Below are 22233 nucleotides of genomic sequence, written 5' to 3' on the forward strand. Positions count from 1 at the left end.
AGCAGTTGGACACCTGAGCTTTTGGTTTGCTTCCTCAGTGCTTTCAGTGGAGAGAAATAGGGTGAGCTCTGGCAACGCATGGTGGTGGCCACGTGCTGGCGGGTGGCAGGCACGGTTTTGTCTGTGCCACTCACCCCTGCCCCAGGGCTTCTGTGCAGCTTTGTAGAGCTGAGAGTGGTTTTTGCATCATTAAGATTTAGGAAAAGTTCTGCAGACAATCTTTGGAAATCCTACAGGTCATAGCAATATTCCCAGTGCTACAGTTTCTTGATGACAGTATTTTCTTCTTCCCTAATAGACCCTCTTGTCATGTGCAGTGGGGAGAAAGGAAAGGCAGTGGGATAATGGTTCACATGAGACATAGTCAAATGCCTCTACTATCAAAGTGTCTGCTCTATAGAGCCAGGCAAAATAATAACGTAGATAAAAGGCGATGGCGAGAGTGCAAATGGATTCCCTCTTAGCACTGTTGCAACCACAGGAAGCTGATAGGATTACATATGCTCATCTGATGCGTGTAATCAGCCCTAAGGCAACAGGATTTTAAAAACAAAACATCCGTTCTCCTAATGTTTCTAAGGGCAAGTTAGAATGCGGATCCTGAGGAGGGATCCTATTGTGAAATAAATTAGAAGTGAGTTTTTGCCATTCGTGGAGGAAATGAGGAAGATTCTTAATAATACCCAGGCAGTAGACTGTTACTTCCCTACTCCATTATTTCTTTTTCTTTTTTGAGGAATCCCAAGGGCAGAGGGCATTGCTCCTCTAAAACCCCTCATTAATCGCTCGCTCTGCCTGTCAGAAACATTCCAGTGAGACCCTCCACAGCAAACTCACAGCCCGAAAATGTTGATTGCATATTTTCAGATGCAATTAGCCAAATCCCGTGGCTGTGTACACAGCTTCCCTGTCCCAGAAATGCTGCTCAGAGGTAATTGGAAATATCACATGGGTTTGTATCACCCCAGCAGCTGGGCATATCACTACAAGCACCAATGGAGAGTGATAAGCGCACTTTAATGTTACTTTGCTGCTCCTGTTCAACATATCTCTCTGTACAGTAAATGCTAAAATTCTCAGTGTCTTACCCCCACCTCTTTTAGACTGACGCAAATGCGGTGATGAAAGGACGGCACAGGCTGTACCTCTGGGAACCATTCATAAAGCACAAAATAGCTGGTGCCTTACTCACTGCTCTGCTTCCTGGCCATTGCCTCCTAGCAGGAGAGCAGGAGTAAGGTTTGAATGTGTTCAAAATGGAGCTGCTGCAGCCACAGAAGAATGAGCTGGCATCTCCTCCAAGGGATGCATCTGGCCTTGCCGGGGACATTCATTTAACATTTGTCCCTGTGGCTGCCCCTTACAGGGGCATTTGGCTCTGGCTAAGCGCAGGTCTCAAAAGGACTTCTGGTGTCCAGCTGAATCTCATTTAATCTTTCTTCACTTGGGGGAAACCATCTCAAAATTTGCCTTATTGTCCTCCCAATGTGTTCCTGAAGAACATGGAAGCTGTATCTCAGCAACACAGCAGCTGACATTACCATAAAGCAGGGCTGCCTCGGCCCCCAGGCAGCTGGCTCAGGGAGCCGATGGGGCTTCCACCTAACAGCACGTGCCCCTGGCATGTCACAGGCTCAGCAAGGAGGGAAAGAAAGCACGGACAGATGGCAGACCACTTTTGGACAAGGTTAGGCTGCTACATGCTCTCACCCTACAATGTTGGTTTGTAATTTCCAACCACAACACAGGCATTTAGACCTACATGTAAGTCCTCTCACACAAACATTTCCCTTTCATTTCACTGGTTCTTTTTCTTCCTTAATATGTTGTACACCTACAGCATCTCCCAGTCTTTTATTGAATCCAGACAAATCCCTTTTGCTGCTTCCTATGGCACTGGTTTCTCATTCCATTGTTTCCTCTGTGTTTCTGTAGTACCTGCCCAAGGCTGAATAAATCCCTGTTGAGCAAGGATCCTACTCTGCCGCTCCTGTGATGCTAGCTGGTGCTTCATACTATGGCATGGATGTCTTCTTCCTAAGAAACACTTCTGATGCATCAGAGGGTCATATCTGCCTTCCTGCACTATCAAATAATCCCAGTGGCACCTAACGGATCTACCTATGATCTATTGATATACCTGAAATTTCCTCCTCTCCTGCCATTTCCTCCTCTTCCTGCCACTGCAATTAGTGAGGTCCCAGAGTACATTGGACCTTCTTCTTACTGGTCTCTGACTCTGATTTTGCACATTTTGCATTAAAACAATAATTGTAGCTGCTTTCTGTTACCCTGGGCTTGCAGGTTATCAGACACCTCCAATACAATAAACTCTACACACTTGTTTCAACAACAGCTGCTCCCAGCCCATCCTTATTGTTTTATGCCAGTATCTTCAGAGAATATATTGAATAAACTCACTCCTTAGCTCTCAAGAACCCTTCCTCCAGAACAGGCCCTTCACCTACTTTGTGCTTCTTGTTCTCCTGCTGTGTCTGTGCAAATTCCTGTTTTGTTTTTCTTCTCTGGTTTCTTTAGGATTTCCTGTGTAACAGTACAACTGACCTCACATTTTCTTTGTCAAGACAGCGAGATTATATCATGTTAAACAACTATTTCGCCTTGATAAGCTGTCTTGCCTTTGTTCTACTTCCCATTTACCATTCTGCATTGTAATTAGCATTTGCATCAACTGATTCTTGTAGAGGCTGTTAAAGTTGCCCCACTCAGTTGGTGCTTGGGCACCTCTCAGCTGGGACTTTGTGGTGATCATAAGAACTAATGAAAAGTCAAAGGACTATTTTTTTGTTGTTGTTCAGAAACTAGAAAAAAAGTTCTAATTAGATAACAAGTATATTCATTAAATGTGTAAAACATCATTTGTTTGTAACAAATCTAAAGAGACAGATGCTTTCAAGAGAGTGATTCAAATCACCAGCAGTAATTTGTTTCATTGCCAAGAAAGTGATCCCACTTAGTCAAAGCATGTGTGACTACGAAAGGGAATTTATGCATTGTTACTTTAATAAAAAGGATTAGTTAATCCGGGTTGTCCAACAGATTTGTAATCCCTGGTAAGAAGGTGTTTGACAAAGGGATATCGGTGTAGCAGGCAGATTTGTATTGTTCAAGATTTTTCCATTAATAATTCCCATGCACCTTGTCTCTGCCCTGGAGCCCAGGGTTTTTCTTCTCATCAGGAGAAGCACAGCTAACGGAGAGGGGGCATTTCATCTCCTGCTCCTGTTTCTGAGAGTTGCTTCCTGCCAGTGGAATGAGCAATGCCCTTCCCTCCAGAGATGAGGCTGCAAGGCTTTCTGAAGAGCATGCTGAAGAGCATGAATCTGTTTTGATATCACAAGGGTGCTACTGCAATAATATCAAGTAGGAAGGACTAAAATGCTGTACTGGTAACTAAAATGTGGGTTTGGTGAATAGCTGTTAGAAAGGATTGAGCTGAAGCAAAACCATCCAGGCTTGAGTGTAAAGCACTACCTCCGTTCTACAACCTTTTTTGCCCACCTGCTATTATTCAGAGAGTGATGTGAATTTCTCAAGCCATTACAGTTTTGCTGTAGGAGCTGTGGGCTCCTCTCCTGGGGCTGTTTTTGTTGGAGCATTTTGTTAGTGACCTGGCTTACCCACCCAGAACTTCATTAAGAGGTAATTTACGTGCCACAATGGATATCTCTGCCTGCTCTTGCAGGATAAGCTGGCTTGTCTGCAGCTCAGCATCTCCCCAGGGAAGTGCTTTGCAGCTGGAGCTCTACATCCTGTGTGGTGAATGGATGCTGCAGCTCCACCTGAATGTGCTGCATTGCTCAGGGTAGCTGCAGTGCCAGCTGACAACAAGAAAGGCCTCTCCTCCAGCTCCTCCAGCAACATCTGCTTGCTTGGTTTTGTAAGGAACGGTGTCCTAGCTGGTACACAGGGAAAGTAACCCCCAGGACACAACACAGCGAATGGCTATCCTGTCCTGGCTGGGAAGAGGGGCTGGAAAGGAAATAATGACTTAGCAGACTCCTGGTGCATTGCTTGGTATGTGGCACGATGCTTCTGAGCTACCATAGTGTTAAAGGTTGCACCAAAACCTGCGTGTTACCTGTTTTGCTCATCTAAGGTGGGCCTAGTGCAAGCAGTGACAGTACGAATGTGGCACCTTCAGCATGGCCATCAGACATCCTTTTTGCCTGTCTTTCATTTAGGAATTGAAATGTATTATCTGCAACTATTTAAAAAAAAAAAAAAAAAAAAAAAAAACTTAATACCTTAATAGTTAGCTATTCTAGTGCATCCCTTGTCTTTGTTGTCTTTGTTCTTAATGGTATTTACCCAAGACTTTTATCAAGTATTATAAAGTTTGAACTGAAAATGACAGATGTTGCTAAATCTTCTAAATAAGGCATTCATACAGATTTTCAAAATGGAGAGGGAAAAAAAAAAAAAAGAGGAAACTGAATTTGCTATGAGTATCTTTTTTACAACCTTTTTTGCATCATAACTTACGCTGCCTACTTAAGGTAAGCTCATGACAATTTTTGTAAAACAAAAACTTAAAATTCATTTTTGTTGGTTCAGAAATGAAATAACTCCTGGCTGTGAGGAGGAAGTTCAGAGAGAGCAGGTGAGTTTTGAACAAGCATCATTCTGCCAGTGTCTTCTCCAACCATCAGAAATAAATCCTTGTTGTCCACAGCTGTACAGTACGCGATACCTCAGTCCTGGGTTGAACCTAAGTTGCTCTTACTGAGTTATATCAACAAATTATAGCACTGTACACTGGCACTGCTTTCAAACAGTGATCTTGATCTCTGGATCTCCTGGTCTCCTTTTTGAGTGCTCTACGGGCTTAATATTTGCTGTAGGAGAGCAGCAGGCAGATTTGGTAGTCAACAGCCAAAAACAAACTTTATGGTCTCAAAGTACATTTGGCTGCATGTTTCCTATCATGTCAGGTTAATTCACTGCAAGTGAATCACTTGTTTTGTGTTTTTTTGTTATTATTGTTTGGTTTGGTTTCCTTTTTTTTTTTCTGGGATCCTTGACAATTTCCTAGTGTTTCTACAGATAGATTCACATGATAATATGCTACATGTCTGTGGTTCAGAATGTTTCCTCCTGTGCCACATAGGCTACCCTAACCGTGAAATACAATGGGATAGCCATGAGCACCACTATTCTGATCACAATCTGATGTTCAAGTCCCAGCTCTACCCAGCTGCATGGGGTGATACCAAGGAAGGATGCCTGGCTCCGGGTTGCCCTGGTGCAATAAGAAGCTGTTAGGTATTGCTTCCAGTTACATGAGATGCTGTCTTAGATCTGCTCTGCACTGGTGAAACAGGAAAGAGCATTTTATCATACCAAAACCCCAGGTTTGCAGGCTGACCCTCTGCTGACTTGTCCTGGAAAGGTGTTAGCCACTGAAAAACTAGCCATGCTGGTAAAAAAAAAAAACTGTGCTGGTGAGCACATAAATGGGGACAGTGGTCAGCCTCCAGAAGAGTGGTGTTACAGGAGACGACTGTAAGCAAAGCAGGTTCCTCTGACCAATGCTAGGTGTGATACGAGTCCTTTTTTATAAACTTTCATGTGATAACAAACCTGTTAGTGTGTTTAAAGTGTACATCTGTACTGTCTAATGCATTATTGTGTAAGAGCTCATTTTTCCTCTTGTCTGCAAGTGGTTGGAATGGGCTGAAAGGAACTGGCTGTTCATGCCTTTGGAGACTGGTGTGATGTGACTACAGAATTTATACAAACATTAGGGAAAAAGAAAAAAAAAAGTTTGTTTTTTAAGTATATAATACAAGGAGGAAAAAAACAATGCAGAGTAGGTGGCCGGAGCTGGATATATAACTTTTCTTTCCCTGCTTGTAAACTCACTTTTTGCACTGCAGGAACATAAACATTCACTACAGGTGTAGAGGGCTACCTTGGGTCTTCTCTGTAACCTTTTCAGGATCTGACTCAGGAGTTTTTAACATAAAGCTTAGTTTGCAGTTATACTACTGTCTTTGTTACTTGAATCTGCAATGCAGATTACTTTTCCTGGGGAGCAAATTTTATTTAGATGAAATAGATGCATATCAAGATAGATGCATATCTTGAATGGGCACTTTGAAAAGCAGAGGGGGAGAAAAACTATTGCACTTGTAGCATTTTAATTACTGAGTTGCTAGAGCTCCAGCTCCCATTCTCCATTCAGCGAGGTAGGCTGGAGAGCTTAAAATGAAAGCAGAGATCCTCATTACACTGCGATTCTGCAGGAGCTACAGCGTTCAGAAATAAGCTGAAATTGGGTCTGTTCAGCCTGCAGAAAAGGAGGCTGAGGGGGGGACCTCATCACGGTCTGCAACTTCTTCGCGAGGGGGAGTGGAGGGGAAGGAGCCGATCGAGTCTCCATAATCACCAGTGACAGGACCTGCAGGAACAGTGTTAAGCTGAGGCAGGGGAAGTTTAGGCTGGACATCAGGAAGAGGTTCTTCACCAAGAGGGTGGTCACACACTGGAACAGGCTCCCCAGGGATGTAGTCACTGCACCAAGCCTGTCTGAATTTAAGAAGCGATTGGACTGTGCCCTTAGGCACATGGTGTACACTTTTGGGCAGACCTGTGTGGTGCCAGGAGTTGGACTCCATGATCCTTATGGGTCCCTTCCAACTCGGGGTATCCTATGCTTCTGTGATATTGCACAAACTGCATGGCAGTATTGCACAACTGGTGGCATTGAGCAAACTCGTCATTTCCCAGTGGTGTTTTGCTCTGTGACACCACGGGTGGGTTTCAGGGAGCAGGAAATGGCTGTTTCAGGGTTCTGCTGACAAGAGGGATTCGCTCCTCCGCTTTCTGAGCTCCTGCCCTGCTGTCCCGCCTCCTGGACTTGGGAGTAAGGCAGTCTAGTAGTCATGGCTTGTAGTTTGGCTTTTCTCATGTTATAGTCACCCCATTATTTGCATACCCACAAAGTGACTGCTGCACAAAACCCTCTTAACTTTTGCAGGTGGTTTGTTGGGTGGCAAATTAATGGCACGCAGGGAACAGGCTTGTTCCAACAGGCTTGTTCCAATTCTAGTCTAATAGAAGGGCTCTGCTTGTGGTTATTGCCTCCATTTCAACTTTCCTCCTTAATTCCATAATTAAGTAATACTCTGAGAGTACACGAAGTTTCTTAAGGAAGAAAAACTGTAGCTGAATTTTGTAAAGATTGCAACATTTTATGGGTTTGGTTTTGTTCTGGTTTTCCTTGGGTAGTGAGCAATGGGACACATCCTTCCTTAGCTTTAAATCAGAGCTTGATGTGGCTATTTGACACAGGCTTGAGGTGGTGACATTCCTTTTACTTTTTTTTTTTTTTTTTTTTTTTTTGTGATGTGATGACTTTGGACATAGGCTAAATCCACAAAGTAAGGTGGCTTCTTCCCAGGAGTCAACACAAAGATCTGCTGTGACCATTTGCACCTTCTTTTCCTAACTGGGGGCTGAAGCACAGCACCGTTTAGCCGTGGTGCCTTCTGGAGCCAGATAAATAAGCACATTGAATTTGAGATCAGATGTTATTTCAGTCTCTTAATGTATAATAGTAGGTACACAAGAGAAACTGGAAGTAAAATAAGGAGAAATGGAATATTAAAGCAGAAGATACTTCTGTTTTATGCAGAATAATGTTCAGAGTTTATTTTTGTTTCTATTCCTCTTTAGCTCTTCTGCTTCCAGGTCTCTTTTGCAAAGAGAGCTCCTCTCCTCCTGCAAGCACTGGGGGGAAGGAGAGGGCGATGTGAAACAATCCTGACTTGCTCAGGCACAGCGACAGTTGTTCAGGAGATCATCCACAGCCCCTGGAGCCAGACCTGCCTAGTTGGTACATCACTTAATTAAAAAGAGCTATGTGGTTTTCTCCTCCCTCTCTTAGAAAACTTGTATTTGTTTCCTGCTAGTCCTGAAATGGCACTGAGCATGACGTGCTGCTGCACCCACACTTCCAGTGGCCCTTATAAAAAAAAAAAAAAAAAATAAAAAAAAAAAAAGGGCATTTTGTTGGTCATCTTTCCTGGCATAAAGGGGAGTTAAGCTTCAGGAAATCTTCCCAGAGTTCTGCTGTAAGAGTTCATTCCTTAGTGAGGACTATTCCAATAGCTATATATTGTCATTTCCATTTTACAAGAGATCTTTGCTGCTTAAATAATCATTTTCTACATATCCTGTTACTCAATATGATGCAACATGTTCTTACGATCCATTAGTATGATGTATCACCAAGTCCTAGGGAATTGTGCAATCTGAGAGATGAAAATAGAGCTTAGGGATATGGTTTAGTGGGGACTGTTAGTGTTAGGTCAGAGGTTGGACTCGATGATCTTGAGGTCTCTTCCAACCTAGAAATTCTGTGATTCTGTGATCTGTGAAAATCAACTTTAGGCTTTTAGAAATTCATAAAAGAGGGTTTTATTTAAGTAAAATTTAAGTAAATTCTAGATATTTGTTCAGGCAGGACAACTCTACCAGTGCTGCGTTTCCTTCTGGGAAGCATTTCTCTGAGTTGGCTCACAGTTGCATTAATTTCTCTAATTTTTATGCAAAAAATAAAAAAGGGATTGATAATGTTTTTGTAGGAATTGATGGATCAATGGGGTATTTAGTTGGATGCATCTTCTTTCTCCTCAGCAGGCTCCTAGGGCATAGAAAATGGGCAAGATTTATACAAGCAGGTGCATGCTGAGGGATCACACCAGCATGGCTACAGCAGCTTTTGAGGCCTTTGAGCGGCTGAAGCTGTCACCTCAGCCCCGCTGTCAGGCACGGGATGTTGGTTCACTTGAAAATGCCTTGTCCTTTAACCAGCGAGAACGGAAATCTTGTTGTGCTTGCAAAAGGCCTCACTGTTATCTGCCCAGGAGCATTTTGTTTTCTCACGGGCTTCTGCTGTACAAAACAAATGGCTAGTATTTCTACAGCAGGGTAGGAAATAGTTTTCCTGCCCTGCAAATTTAAATGTAAAAGTCCATGTTTCATGTCTTGATGAAGATGAAAACAAACAAACAACAGTGAAATGAGTCATTGACATTTAGGTAAAGAAGAAACTTGTTCTGGATCAAGCAGCTCTGACTGAGCCACCCCGCTGCCTACACCAGCACACTGTCCACATAGGGATGAGTTGTTTTTCCCCCCCCCCCTTTTTGTTACATTGAGCATGATAAAGCATTCAAAACATGATCTCATTTTGCCAGGACTCCCTGGGATGCTCAGTAACATGAAAAAGCACCTGAGAGCAGGAGAAAGGTGAATTTATCTCTCAAACTGCTACGGCAGCCTCTGTCACTACTGTGGAGGAGTGGGGAGTAAGGGGAGAATGAGACTTCAGGATACTTTGCTTCCCATTTTGTCTCTTCCCCCAGTTGCTTTCATCTACCTTTTTTTTCCCCTTTGATTCCACCTTTTTTTTTCTTTCTTTCTTTCTTTTTTAGGAATTGATTAGGACAAAATTGAGAGCAGCAGCAAAATAGCATCATACTGTGTGAATCTGGTACTTTAAAGAAAAGGTTTGGATTTACTCATTTACTTGCTGTTGTCACTGAATGGAAGGATAGAAGCTCTAAACCAGCCAGAACAGATCCCCTTGCTAGTCAGTTCTCACCTAGTTCACATTTTTAATTTCAGTCCTGTTGAGTGGTGCTTTTGCACCATTTTGAAGAAGTAGTAAGTTCTATTCATACTAAAGGAGCAATTCTTCAGTGAACTGGTAAGCTTTAAGGATCTGGATGCATATTTTCAATGTGTTTTTTTGTTGTTGTTTTTTTTTGTTTTTTCCTATATTCTTGTCCTTGACACACTGAGGGATCCCAGTACAGAGCTGTGCTCCCCGGCTCTCACCTCATCTCAGCCTCAACTCCCAGCTTCTTACTGAACATCACAGGGAACTTCATAGGTTACTGAGCTGTGGCTGCTGAGAAACGTTTTGTTACAAAAGCTAGACGCCATCTGCCAGCCAGAATCTATCCTGCTGCAGTATGGCATGAAAGCACAATAAGAAAAGAAAAAGGTCTTTTTGTGCTCAATGGAGCTGAAGGATAACAAAAAAATCTCTCTTTTGTGAGCAGCCTAATTTGCCTTCCCAGCAAGTATGGAATAAGCAGAACTGGATTGAAATTCAGAATCTTCCACTCTGTCTGCTAAGCAGCACAGGGTCAGCATCCCTGGTCAGAGACTAAATTCTGGAGAAGAGAAGTGGTGTGACTGCTTGATGCACTGCGGGCAGTGCGAGTCTCAAGGGAGGAAGGGGATTGGTAATGAATCACCTGGTTCTAGGGGGGAGAGGTATTGAAATGCAATTCACCTCTGCGGGTTACTTTAGCAAACCAGAGGGCACCCACTTTGGTCTGCGCTTGAGGTGCTGCTGCAGATCCACAGGATCTGGTTCACACCACGTGTGACAAACACCCTCTCAGCTCGGTGTGCTGCTCATTAGCTGCCTGTGTGTGCGAGTGAAAAGGGAATCTCTGAGTCACCTCTTCCGTATCAAAAATGCATACCCCTGGCACAGTTAGAGCTGGCCTAAATAGAAATTCTCCAGTTGTCTGAGTCCAAGTAAAATTAAACAACTGCTGCAGAGCAGGAGGGATTAAAACAAAGTAGACGCACCTTTGTAAAAATATTAACAAAATTGTCACTGGGGCAGCATCGATCACCCATTTCAAGCCATTAAATCCTCTAGATAAAGCATTCAGCTGCAGCATGGTCACAAGAAAAAAAATAATAAAACCTAACCATCTATTTGTTTTTAATCAGAAATGACCAAATTCATTTCACCTAAAATGAGCTTTCCACAAACCCGTTCATCTACCTGGTCTGGAAAGACTTCCAAGGCCTTGGAGCCAGCTCCCTCTGCCCCAAGTGCTCCTTCTCCTGCCAGGGAAGATGCTCAGCCTGATACACCACATTCAGGCCGTAACTGACTAAGCATACAACCAGAAGCTGCAAACATAAAACTGCAGTCCCTCCGTTTCAGCTCATCACCAAGGAAATGAACCGCCTGAATATGCTGTAACTGCTTTCCTCACACACCCTCCTAGGGTAGCATATTAGGGATGTGGTGATGGAAGAAGCTGTGAGTGTGTTTGCCTCGTTATCAATGTATGAGCTGGGAGTATTAATTCATTTGAGCTTCATCTTAATTGTTGTGCTCTGCTCAGACGTGTTTCCTGAAACACCACTGTTTCCGCAGGCACAAGAACTGATCAAGTATTTGTCTTGTGATTTCTTGAGGCTTCAGGGACTGTTCTGGGATGGCAACTCCCTTTGCAGAGTGTTCCTCATTGCCCCAGTGAGCAAAGCATCCTGCCCAGGTCGGATATTTTCTGTTACGGGGGAATACAGGAAGAAATAACACGCAACAGAGGAATGGAGCAGCATCTCCCATGGAGATGAAGTTGACTTCACAGCAAGCACAGGCTTAGGCTGGGCAATTAGTTGGACTTTTCCAAGTTTTTTCCCCTTTTGTCCCCCATTCCACACACATCCACTAGTGAGGACAGGCCCTGGATGTAAGCAGGGCCACTGTGGACATGGTGATGGTGCCCATGCACCCGTCTCTAGTCACGCTTTCTGTGGCCCGGAGAGATGTGGTGCATACTGACAGAGGGTCTGGTCTGTGCTCCAGTGGGTGGTGAGATTGTTCATTTAATTTGCCTCATGTAGTAAAGACAGCTGCAACCAGTACAGTGCAGTCCAAGTGAAAGTCAGAGGGCGAGCCCCTTGCAAAGCTGAGATGCCAGCACAGAAGGTTCGGTGGCTCCTTCCCTCCCTGCCTGCACTCAGTTCTGCCCTCATAATAAGTGACATTATTTATAAAATTAGTTACATCTTTTTGGGTGTATAACATACATCATTATGCAAAAAGCTACCAGAACAGGTGAGAGGTTCAACTACAAGGTAGGTTTTGCATTAAACGTGATGTAGTATATAGTCTTAACTCAAAACAAGAAAGATTTTTAAAGCGTCTTTGTCTGTATCAGGCTCATCTTAAACACCTACACGGCTCTCAGGACTGCGGTGTCTGAGCATGACCTTGGGTATTTTGTAGATAAGGAATATAGCAAAGAGAAGTCTGCAGCAGGACTGGCAGCTAATTCTTGTTATCTCAAGTTCAAGGCCTGTGTCATATTTGCTGGCTCATATCTCCAGCTCATGCATGCTTTTAAATCTGAGCTAGGAGAATCCACAAGCCCTCAGCTCATCTCACACCTAAGAAATAAGGAGCACTTCACACTTTACAGCTCTGTTGAAGTTCCCAAGCACACTAACGCTCCATGACACTTTTTCAGAATTGACTTGGCCACTTGATTTTGAGTCCAAGCTGCCAAAGGGAATAGCTTTGCTCCCTCTCAGCTCTAGGCACTTTGGGGCCTGCCAAAGATTAAATGCCTCCTTTGAACATCTTCCTCATTCCACCTTCTCAGGTGGCTAAGACAAAGCCAGTAAATGATGCCAGTGAGTGCCTATCTAGAAGAGAGGGAAATCAAGAAAGAGAAAGTATTTGTGATAGAAGGGAGAAGATTTTCTGGGTTAATATTTGTTATAACAAAAAAATGGAATGTTGTTCCTATTTCTTCCTGTTGTCTTAAGCCTGTTAACATGAAACTCAGGTGGTACCATGGACGGGCTCCCCACTGACCTGGGAATTTACCTACCCATCTCATGCAATGTTAGAGACAGGTAATGTTTTGCATTTGTGCAGTACTCCATCAGACTATTAATGTGTTGCACTATCAAAACCGATTCACATTTTCATCTCATTAATATTTTCCAAAAATATTAACTGAGGATAGGAAACGTTCACTAAGAAGTGCATCTTAGTGGATGCTTTAAGTGAATTTCACTTAAATCATTACAGTGTGTATGCAAGATATAAAACCAAAAGGAGTAATTAAAAATATAGTGGTTTCAGCCCAGGCCATGAAACACTGACAATTAAAAAAATAGCAGAAGTGTGAAAGTTTTAGAATAGTCCTGTCATTGTTACGTTTAATAGTGGAAAGAGATATTAAAACTCTTATGAGCTATGAGGAACAGTTTGCATTCTCTGGAAAGGCAGCACGCACGATTAAGTTTGAGGGACTTCGGAGAAAAATGAATGGAGCTCCTTCTGGGAAGGAACTAGCATGTATGATCTAGTTCCTTCCCAGGCTAGTCTAGCTCCATGCTAGTCAAGGAGGATCTGCTGCTTTTTGGATTTATGTGCATATTTTATGTTGTGATATTCACTAAAGAAACTTCTGCCTGTCCAAAAGTTGATGGTAAGGGCAGAGAGTTGATGCTTGGGTATCCATCACCAGGATGAATTCTTGGGAGAGGGTGCAGTGGTGTCCTTAGGCAGGGCTCAGAGATCAGGAGCCCGTAAGGAGCAATCTGCTGTGACGTAAATGCACTTCTTGTTTTTTCAGTCATGGAGACAGGCTCCATTCATGGTATAAATTAATAAAGCAGATCATTGCTCACGGAAGCAAACTGGGCAAATATATTTCTGGCTCACTAATGGGCATAATAGAACCTTATGAATGCAAAAATAATTGCTGATCTTGTGATTTTGGGGGCAAGCTGTACTCTTCTGCCATGTTGTGCAATATCCTGAAAGGTTTCATTTTAGAAAACTTCTTATTGCATACCTAAAACTACCATAGCACAACTGGATATAAATCTGCCCTGTTCATCAAGCTTAGTAATGTCATGTTCCTAGCCAAGCAATATTAAAAACAAAGATGCTTTAAAGCCGGTGGTAGCTTCAAAGGCAAGCTAGGATTATATTCATGCTAGCATGAGTAAGCACAGGAGAGAAGCTTGGGGAAGAAGAGCCATGAAGAACTGGCCTGGCCAGATTGTCAAGAGGCGCTAATCACCCTACCCCTACTCCGTGAAGCATGCCTGATGTATTCTAGCTCAAGACCAAGATCCTGGAAAGTAAATTGACAAAATGTAGCAGTTCTAAAATTTGGATTGCACACTGGTGAGGGAAGTTGAGAAATGCAAAAGCTGAAGTTCTCGCAGTCACACTGGGCTGCAGTTATGTTTTACTCTGTGTGTTGACCATGCAGTTTGTATAAAAGAAGAGGCGAGAACCTTGTGGAGGTTTGCTCTGGCACAGTTAGGATTAACATCAAAATCACCATTTGTATTTCCCCATTACTATTTATTTTTAAACTCTTTAAACCTGGTACTGCAGTGGGGGCAGGGCTGGCTTCCTGGAGGAGCCTAGAGGAAAATGCTGCTCTGAAACCTCTTCCTGGGTCTGTCTGTCTGTTTTATACTGGGAGAGATTACCCTGAAGGAAGTGGTAATCTCCTTTCTTTCTATCAAAGGATAGAAAATCAAAGAATAGAAAGAAAGCATGGAAAGAAAATATCCTGAGAAGAGTCTGCTCTGATTAGCTTGGTAGGAACATAGTGGGAAGAGTTTGTACGTCTTCATGTCTTATTTAAGTCAGTTCTAGATGCTGGAGAAATGTTTGCCTAGACAGGAGGCAACCATTTAACACCCTGGTTTACTCAACTTTGCACTGTTGGTTTTTTCTTCCCCTTAAAACCTTCACATGAGAAGCAGTTGCAGGGGAACCTCAGATTACCCAAGAGATAAACCGCTATGGTCTTTTTACCTTGTAACTGCAGAAGAAGAGCTTGAAAACAAGGTGTCCAAAGGTTATTCAACTGAAAGCCAAATGCTTTAGTATTCACACTTTTTAAGCCAGTTGTGAGTTCTCAAGCACCACTACTAGTTTTTCCACCTGTGCTACTGTAGGGGAGCTGGGCGCCTACACACTCTCATGCATGCCCTTTTGCATGTAAAAGTGGGCACAGACTCCATAGGTGGGCGAGCAACAGCATTTGGCACACGGTTGGCTGGCTTTGCTGATGCTGTTGCATCTTACAAGCAAACATTAGAGAATTCAGACTGTAATTAGTAACAGTTCACTTGCTGAGAGGAGCCACTCCTAAACCTGAGACTTGCTGCAAGCGAGCGCTCTAAGGACTGTGAGACAGAGAAAGCCACGTCCCCTTCAAAAGCAGATGCTGGACCTAGCACAGAAACTGGAAAAGTTGCTGGTTTTTGGATGTAATTCTTTACAGTGTCTCCTTCTGCCTACCATCAAACACTTGAGCAGTATGTTTTTGCCTGGAGTCAAATTTGGATGAATTTAAAAGACAGAGCAGGATTAAGTTAGCTCCAAAGTGTATTTAGAGCCAGGTTGTATTTTAGAAGATATTTAAATACAGACTTATTCGATAGAGGAAACTTGGGGGGAAAGCTCACTTACCCAAAACGCATCTTTAAACTGCAGCTGTGTCATTGTGCTCGCTCTGGGGAGGGCGAAGGGATCCCTCAGCACGTCGGTTCTCAGACGAGAGCAGCAGCAGCAGCACCGAGCCCTGCAGTTGTTGCTGTACCCCAGCCCAGGCAGGACGGGGAGCACATCCACAGAAATGTCTTCTCAGCTCAGGCTGGTGAAAACTAGCACTAGGCAGTTTCAGGTAGCTCTGTGTAATGACCTATAGCTGCGGAGGGACCGAGGGGAAAAAAAAAAAAGCTCTTGCTCACACACAGAGACATGCATGCGCTCAGCACCCTACCCCCAAACCAGTTTCTCTTCTGGTAAACAGTTAATATTGAAATGAGGAAGCAAAGAGATGTCAAATGGTGTCAGTCTGCTCCTTGCCATGTGTGCATGCGAGCAGTGGGTAGAAAAAGAGAAAGAAAAGTTGATTCAGTGGCTTGATCTGATCGGCTATGGGAGGAGAGAGGGCAATTAACATGCAAAGGAAACCAGCACAATACAAAGATAAACTGTGGAGGAAATTAGAGTCAAACTGCTGTATAACGCTCTGGTCTTGTGAAGGAAAAGTAGCAAACCCAATGAAAGAAATGTATGCGTGTGCCACGTTTCTCCAGTACCTCCTGGAGTAGCACGGACCTGTATGTTGGTGCATGGGAACTGGGGCTGCAAAGCTGCCTTCTGCAACTGAAAATGCTTTTCAGGGCTGGTTAAACCAAGGACGTTTTAAATGTGCAGGTGCCTTAACATGCGAGTAGAGATACTTGTGTGTGTGTAGAGAGAAAAGTTCCGATTTGCATCCTCTTATGTAAATGTTTCTATGAATAAGCAAGACATTTGAAATTTAGAAGTAAAATCTGAACTCTAGAAACACTTGTGCTAAGAGTTAGAGGTAAGAGCACAAGGACCCGAAGTGAAGCTTAACGAACAAATTCAAGAACTGGCAGCATGCCCAGCACCACACCCAGCAGCACCGAAATGAAGCCTTTCCAACAGTTAAATAAGGTAACTGATTCATTACAGCACAGCTGCAAAGAATTGACAATGTGTAACATGTCTGCTGCTTCTCTGAAACCCTCCTCAAAATACCCATCCTCCAAGTGACTTTGTCCCTCTCCCTAGGAGATTTTAAAGATTCTGTACGCTATTTTTAATTACACACTGATATTTTTATATGGTAGGAAAAGGAAAAAAATTGTTATGCAGAAATAGATCCTTCCCCACCAAGAACGTGTCAGGACTAATAGCCGTAGCTAATTAGCATCGCTACCGATGCTGCTGGTCTTTCTTCTTTCTTAGTGCCCATGCAGCACAAGCCACGTGTGCAGGTTTTTAGCAGGGAGGAAGCCTCTCGGCTTCCCTGAGCTCTAGAGGGACACAGAGATCTCTTCAGAGATCTGCAGCAGCAGCTGCCTGCAGTTATCAGTGGTCATGGCAGTAGCAACTTGTCATGGCTGGGTGCAGGACAGCACAGCTGGCGCATCTCCTTCCCGGGGCTCTGAAGAGGAGCAGCACAAGGCACAGGGAATGGGCAGAAAGGGAAAATGAAGTGCAAGCAGAGGAGGGCCAAAGAGTTTGCAGGATGTGAAACTGCTTTGGTAGTCGTGAGTGGCAGGAAAAAAAACACCACCGTGCAGGGAGGGAGAAAGAGAAACACAGGGGGTCCCTGCTGAGGAGTGAGCAGAGCTTGCTTTCACAGTGAAAACTGCCTGAAAAGAGTGTGTTTTGAGGACATTGGCACTGCTCATAACACTTGATCTGTTGGGAAAAGATCTTTTAAAGGATGTTTTGTCTCAGTCTTTCTAAAATGTAATGCGTCATCTTACTACTTCCAAATTACAGCTTTGTTTTGAAATTGATAGTTGCTGCTGTTGGGGTTCATAGAATATGCATCAAGTGAATGGAGAGATGAGTTCAGGCATTCAGAATGATTTGCTGCTTTTTTTTGTTTGTTTGTTTGTTTTTAGTTCAGCCCTGAACCAAAAAGCCAGTTCAGTGTTTGAGGCTCCTGCTGGCCTCTGCCCCCCGCCTGTCCCTCTGAACAGCAGCAGCAGTGCTCGGTAACCTCCCTTGGAAGCACAGCACCCGGGGATTCACCCTGCTCACCGTGCTGCCAGCACCGGCAGGTAGCTGTGCTCTGTGGATGTTTCTCTCTTGCTGTTGTCTACAGAAGAGCCTTGAGCAGCCGTTCTCCTAGCCCAGGCATTTCCATGAGCTGTCTGAAAGGGGCTGCTGTGAGTCCCTGGCTCTGAGCTGCTGGGCAGGTGCTTGGTCTGAGCTGTGACCGCAGGGCTGCCCACTTGTCCCAGCGCACCTGGGTTGTGTTCAGAGCGAGAAGGGGCAGCCAGGCTGTGCAGGGCTCTGGGGGAGGAAAGAAATGACCTCACCCTTGCAGCTGAAGAAACTGAAACCTCTAGCACATGGTGGTGGCAAAATTGTCAGTGTTAGAGGTGGAGGCTTGGGAAGGAAGGGGTTGGAGTACTGATAGGGGAGATTTTTCCAGGTGGCCGTGCTTCACAGCTGCAGGGTGTGAGTGACATCTTGTTTGCCATCTGCACGGAGTCCACAACCCCAAATGCTCAGCTCATTTCCTCCACGACCTCAGCTGGTCCCCACCCCAAAGCGTACCCCTGCAGGTGGCTCAGGGCATGCTGCAGCTGACCAACAGCAGCCTGCAGAGCCCAGGGTATCCTGCCAAAACTGGCCATGAGGAGCTTTGATTTTCCTTTTCTGCCCAAAGCCAGAACAGCAAAGAATTCATATATGCCTTGCAGTGGGTATCGAATGAATGTACATGGAGCTGAACTACTGCAAATGCTGGTTCGCAGGATGCAACTGAGAGCAGGTTTGGGATTTCCAAAGTAAAAATGCCCTCAGTGAGCTTGGGAGCTGTGCCAGTGCCTGGCTGGATAGGAAGCTTCTCAAATGGTTTGAGCATGATGTCCTCTAGGCCGGTCCCTCTGGAAGTCTCACTTTAACCTTGTAGAAGTGCACACAGGGCAGCAGGGCCTAGAGTCACAGAGGCATTTGGGAGCCCACGTCTGTAGGAGTCAGTGAGCTTTTCTGTGCCGTTCTGAATGGAATCTTTCTTACACATCTTTTTCTTTAGAGAGTGAAGGGAAGTAGTAATGGGGAAACAAAAAGCTATGTAAGCTTCAGAAAACAAAGATTCTCTTAAAAAAAATGAAAAAGACCACTGGACTGGGTCAGTAGAATGATTGTACATCCACAGCAAGACAAGTAAGAGCCTGTCTCCCTGAAAAGCCTCTCAGCACTCACAGCCTAACCAGAGCACATACTCCAGCACAATGTGGGTACACGTCTCACTTGCCAGGGAACTGCAGGAATTTTGCCTCTGAAAAGTGCTTTAACTCCCCGTGCTTTTTTCCTTTTCATTAACACCACTCTGCTTTATTGCTCCTGCCCTTGTTCTCATGACAATGGTGTGTGGAGGATCTAGAAGGAGACTGTTGGGTCGAGTTGTCACTTCCTTTCATTGGTATCAGTGTTTGGATGAGAATTATATTTCAGTGGGGGGATCCCTAACATTCAGGATAGCAGAGTGATTTGACCGTCCTTGTTGGGCACAAGGTGATTAAAGTGGCACCAGGCGCTAGAGGAAAAAAAACACCAATACGCATGTAAGGTGGAGTTTCGCACCTGACACTCCTTGTTTGTGGTGCTGAATGTCTTTCCAAACGGTTGGTAGCACAAGTAACCAGACCTGCGGGTCACAAATGGATGGCAGCCGGGGTGAAGGTAGAACGAAGCATTCATGATTCTCTGCAGCCACAGCATTTGCTGATGGTGCTTGCCGTTACGTGCTCTGCCTTGACTAGCACTGACATTCCTCTATATGGAAACTACCTGTACAAAAGGAGAGCCAGGGAAAAAATGATAGTGATATGTGTGAGACCTGAGAGAAAAGAGTGCTGTCTCTGGGGCAAGGCTACCGCATCTCTTACCTTCCTGCTGCCGCAGGTGGGATGGGAAGGTAGAGGATGCTCCATTACAGGAAGGAGGGCTCTGCATCGGGGCTGAGGGTCCCATGGGAGCGGGGCAGTGTTCTGCTGTGTCCTTACGTGGGTTTTGGGGTTTCCTTCCCACAGATACCACACTGCCAGGGAGGCTAGCCATGAGATTTCACAGGGGGGTTCATGTGATGCTTCCTCAGCATCCCTCATTTTGATCTTATAACATAATTCCTATTGTGGGTGTTTTTTTGTTTGTTTGTTTGTTTTTCATTTTCCTGGGTACTTTAACCAGTGGGTACTTGGCTCTGTTTTGTTCCAGCTGTGGCCCTAAATCTACCCACCTTCTCCCAAACACATGTGCAGTTTCTGGAGGAGAATATTGCCCTTAAGCTGTTTCTTATTCTCACTTAAGGAAATAGTACTCCTCTGTGTTTTATAAATAAAAACACTAAAAGAAAGAAAAAATCTGATTATGTCTGAGCAATTCCTGCTTGATATCTGTAAGAAAAATCCATCAGTGCATGTTTGTCCTGGAAGATGCATTAACCTGAGGGTAGCCATATCCACAATGCCTTCAGGTGAATTGCCAATAAGAAGAATCAGGTGCTGTATACCCTTTGGATTTATGTATCCAGTTTTTTTTCATGTCTTCTTTCATATTGTCTGATAAATTTTCTCTAAGTGCATGTTATATGTTCATAATAAATTGAGTAGAAAAGGCTGTAAGGGAAAGAAGTTGGTTTTTATTTGTTAAAAGTAGTACTTAAATCTCAGCAATAATATACTCTGCTTAATCTATCAAATTAGTCCTTGAAACTGTGTGGCAACAGAATGTACCATTTAATCTATTCTGGAGTCAAAAGCAATGAGAAGTCAGATTTTTTATATTTGAAAGGTTCAGATTAGAAAGTCTCAATTTTTGGCATGCGTCTGAATGAAAGTTTCATTTGTCTTCTAATAACTAATACTGCTTTGAGCAAAGTTTTTTATTAGGGATTTGGGGAGCAGGTTTGGACCCGACAGTAGTTAAAGCACAAAAATAACATCTGCAAGCTGGATTGTACTCATTCAAGGCTTCCAGTAAGATTTTCTTAACAGTTGTGCTTCTGATTTCAAGTAGCCTGACAGTACAGACAGTAAACCTTTCATTCTACACAGAAAAAAGATAAGGAAGTCTATGAAAATTGTTAAGGTGATATATAAAGAGGTGCTGAATATCCACATTATTTGGATATTAAACTAATTATATTTTTCAAAACCCCTCAAGTATATTGCAGTCCCTCTGAATTACTCTTTGTGACTGGAAAAGAGAAGGCACCTCGCCTAGTCCTTACGGCCTCTCTAAAATTAAATCCAAGAGCGGCAGCTTCACAATGATGGCTGTATTAGTCACGTTCAAAATGAAAACAGCCCAGTCTCTGGCCTCTTGCTCAGTCCTAAAACACCTGATTTGATGATGAGACCACTCCCAGAGGAAAACCACGGCGGCAGCGTGCAGGTGTGACAGCTGCCAGGCCGCTGCCATACAGGCTGAGATTCAGTGCAGGAAATGTCAAAGGCCTTGAAATTAGCCACAAGTGAGCCTATTAAATAAATAAATAAATAAAAAGTCACCTTTCCCTCTGCAAGGAGCTGAGCTGTGTTCCCATGAAAACAGACAGGGAGCCCCCACGTGCCTCCTGCAGACCCAGTGGTGGTGGGTGGAGAGCGATCTGCGCTCCTGAGCCCCGCCACATCAGCTCGTCCCCCCATCTCCTTTGGCAGGAGCTGTCTGACCCTCCTTCCCAAAGCACTGCTTCAGCGTGAGACAGTCCTGCTGCCATTTTGCTGCTTTAAAACTGCCAACATAAAGCTTGACTGCACGCGCTGCTTTCTTAACTAATATCTATTGCCTCGGGGTGGTTTCAAACAGAGGCCTTCACTGAAAGGTGGACCAGGCCCTGAGGTTTTACCTAATAAAAAATAACAGTTGTCTCCATAATTAGAAGCACATGGGTGGATTTCCTCTAAAATTAACATCATGGTACCACATATATCCTAAAATGACTGGTTGTATCACAGAAATGGGGTCCTCCAGTGTGTGTTACATACCTAAACACGGTTAGCTACCATCCCTACCAACCCGACCCCTGAAAGTGTTTCAAAGAGGACACAGAGAAGTGTGTGTGTGGGGGGGGGGAGGTGTTATGTCCCAGGAGGTATCCGGTTGTTCTCTGGAGAGAAGTATAGCCAGGTGGTGGGAGAGAAAATGAAAAGATTGGGGTTTCTTTCTCCCCTTTTTGTCACAGCATGATGTAGCTGTGAAGAGCTGCTTTTTAGTTCTCTTTTTTTTTTTTTCTCTCTTTTTTTTGGATATTTTACAAACCTGCTTGTTTTCTCAGTCCCGCTAATTGAAAGGAAATCACTACTCTTTTGCTAACCAGCTAGGCAGTGCTTGCAGCGCCAAAGAGCGTTTCCCAGCAAGGGCTCTGCATACTGCAGCTCTGGAAAGAAAGCAGGTCAATGCCATCCCCAGCAGGGCAACCCTTGTACAAACTGTGACTCCTTTAGTAACACGGTGAGCTGCTTAGCATCATGGGATGCAACAGTTCTGATTCCTTTGGCATGTTTAGCAAATATTCTGTGTATTTGCTCGTTTAGAAACATCCCCGGTAGTTTTAATATGCTTTTTTGTTGAGTAGAATTGCAGAACTGTAGCAGTCAGCAATGAACATCTGAGAGATCTTCAATTAAAAAAAAAAAAAAAAGCAAAACCTTTTAAGCTAAATTAGTTGTATGTTTATTATTATTTACCTTGCTTGAAATACTGAGGTGTAGTTGTTTTAATTTCCAAACAAAATGTAACATTCACAGCTCTGACAAGCTAGCTGTTGAGTCCCAGTCAGAGCTGTAATCCTCCTGCCCCTTGTCACACACTGCTACTACTATAGCTAGAAAGAG

General features: G+C 43.9%; 1 protein-coding gene across 1 annotated transcript in view; it reads right to left on the reverse strand.

Annotated features, from left to right (window-relative positions):
- Positions 1 to 15743, reverse strand: part of PSTPIP1 (proline-serine-threonine phosphatase interacting protein 1) — a 54703-nt gene extending 38960 nt beyond the window's left edge. Inside the window, exon 1 of the mRNA XM_068695875.1 lies at positions 15305 to 15743. Within this exon, the coding sequence (XP_068551976.1) occupies positions 15305 to 15337 (33 nt within the window). The 5' untranslated portion in view covers positions 15338 to 15743. The remainder of the gene's footprint in view (positions 1 to 15304) is intronic.
- Positions 15744 to 22233: the final 6490 nt, after the last annotated feature.

The sequence above is a fragment of the Anas acuta genome, chromosome 12, assembly GCF_963932015.1.
Source record: "Anas acuta chromosome 12, bAnaAcu1.1, whole genome shotgun sequence".
Lineage (NCBI taxonomy): Eukaryota > Metazoa > Chordata > Aves > Anseriformes > Anatidae > Anas > Anas acuta.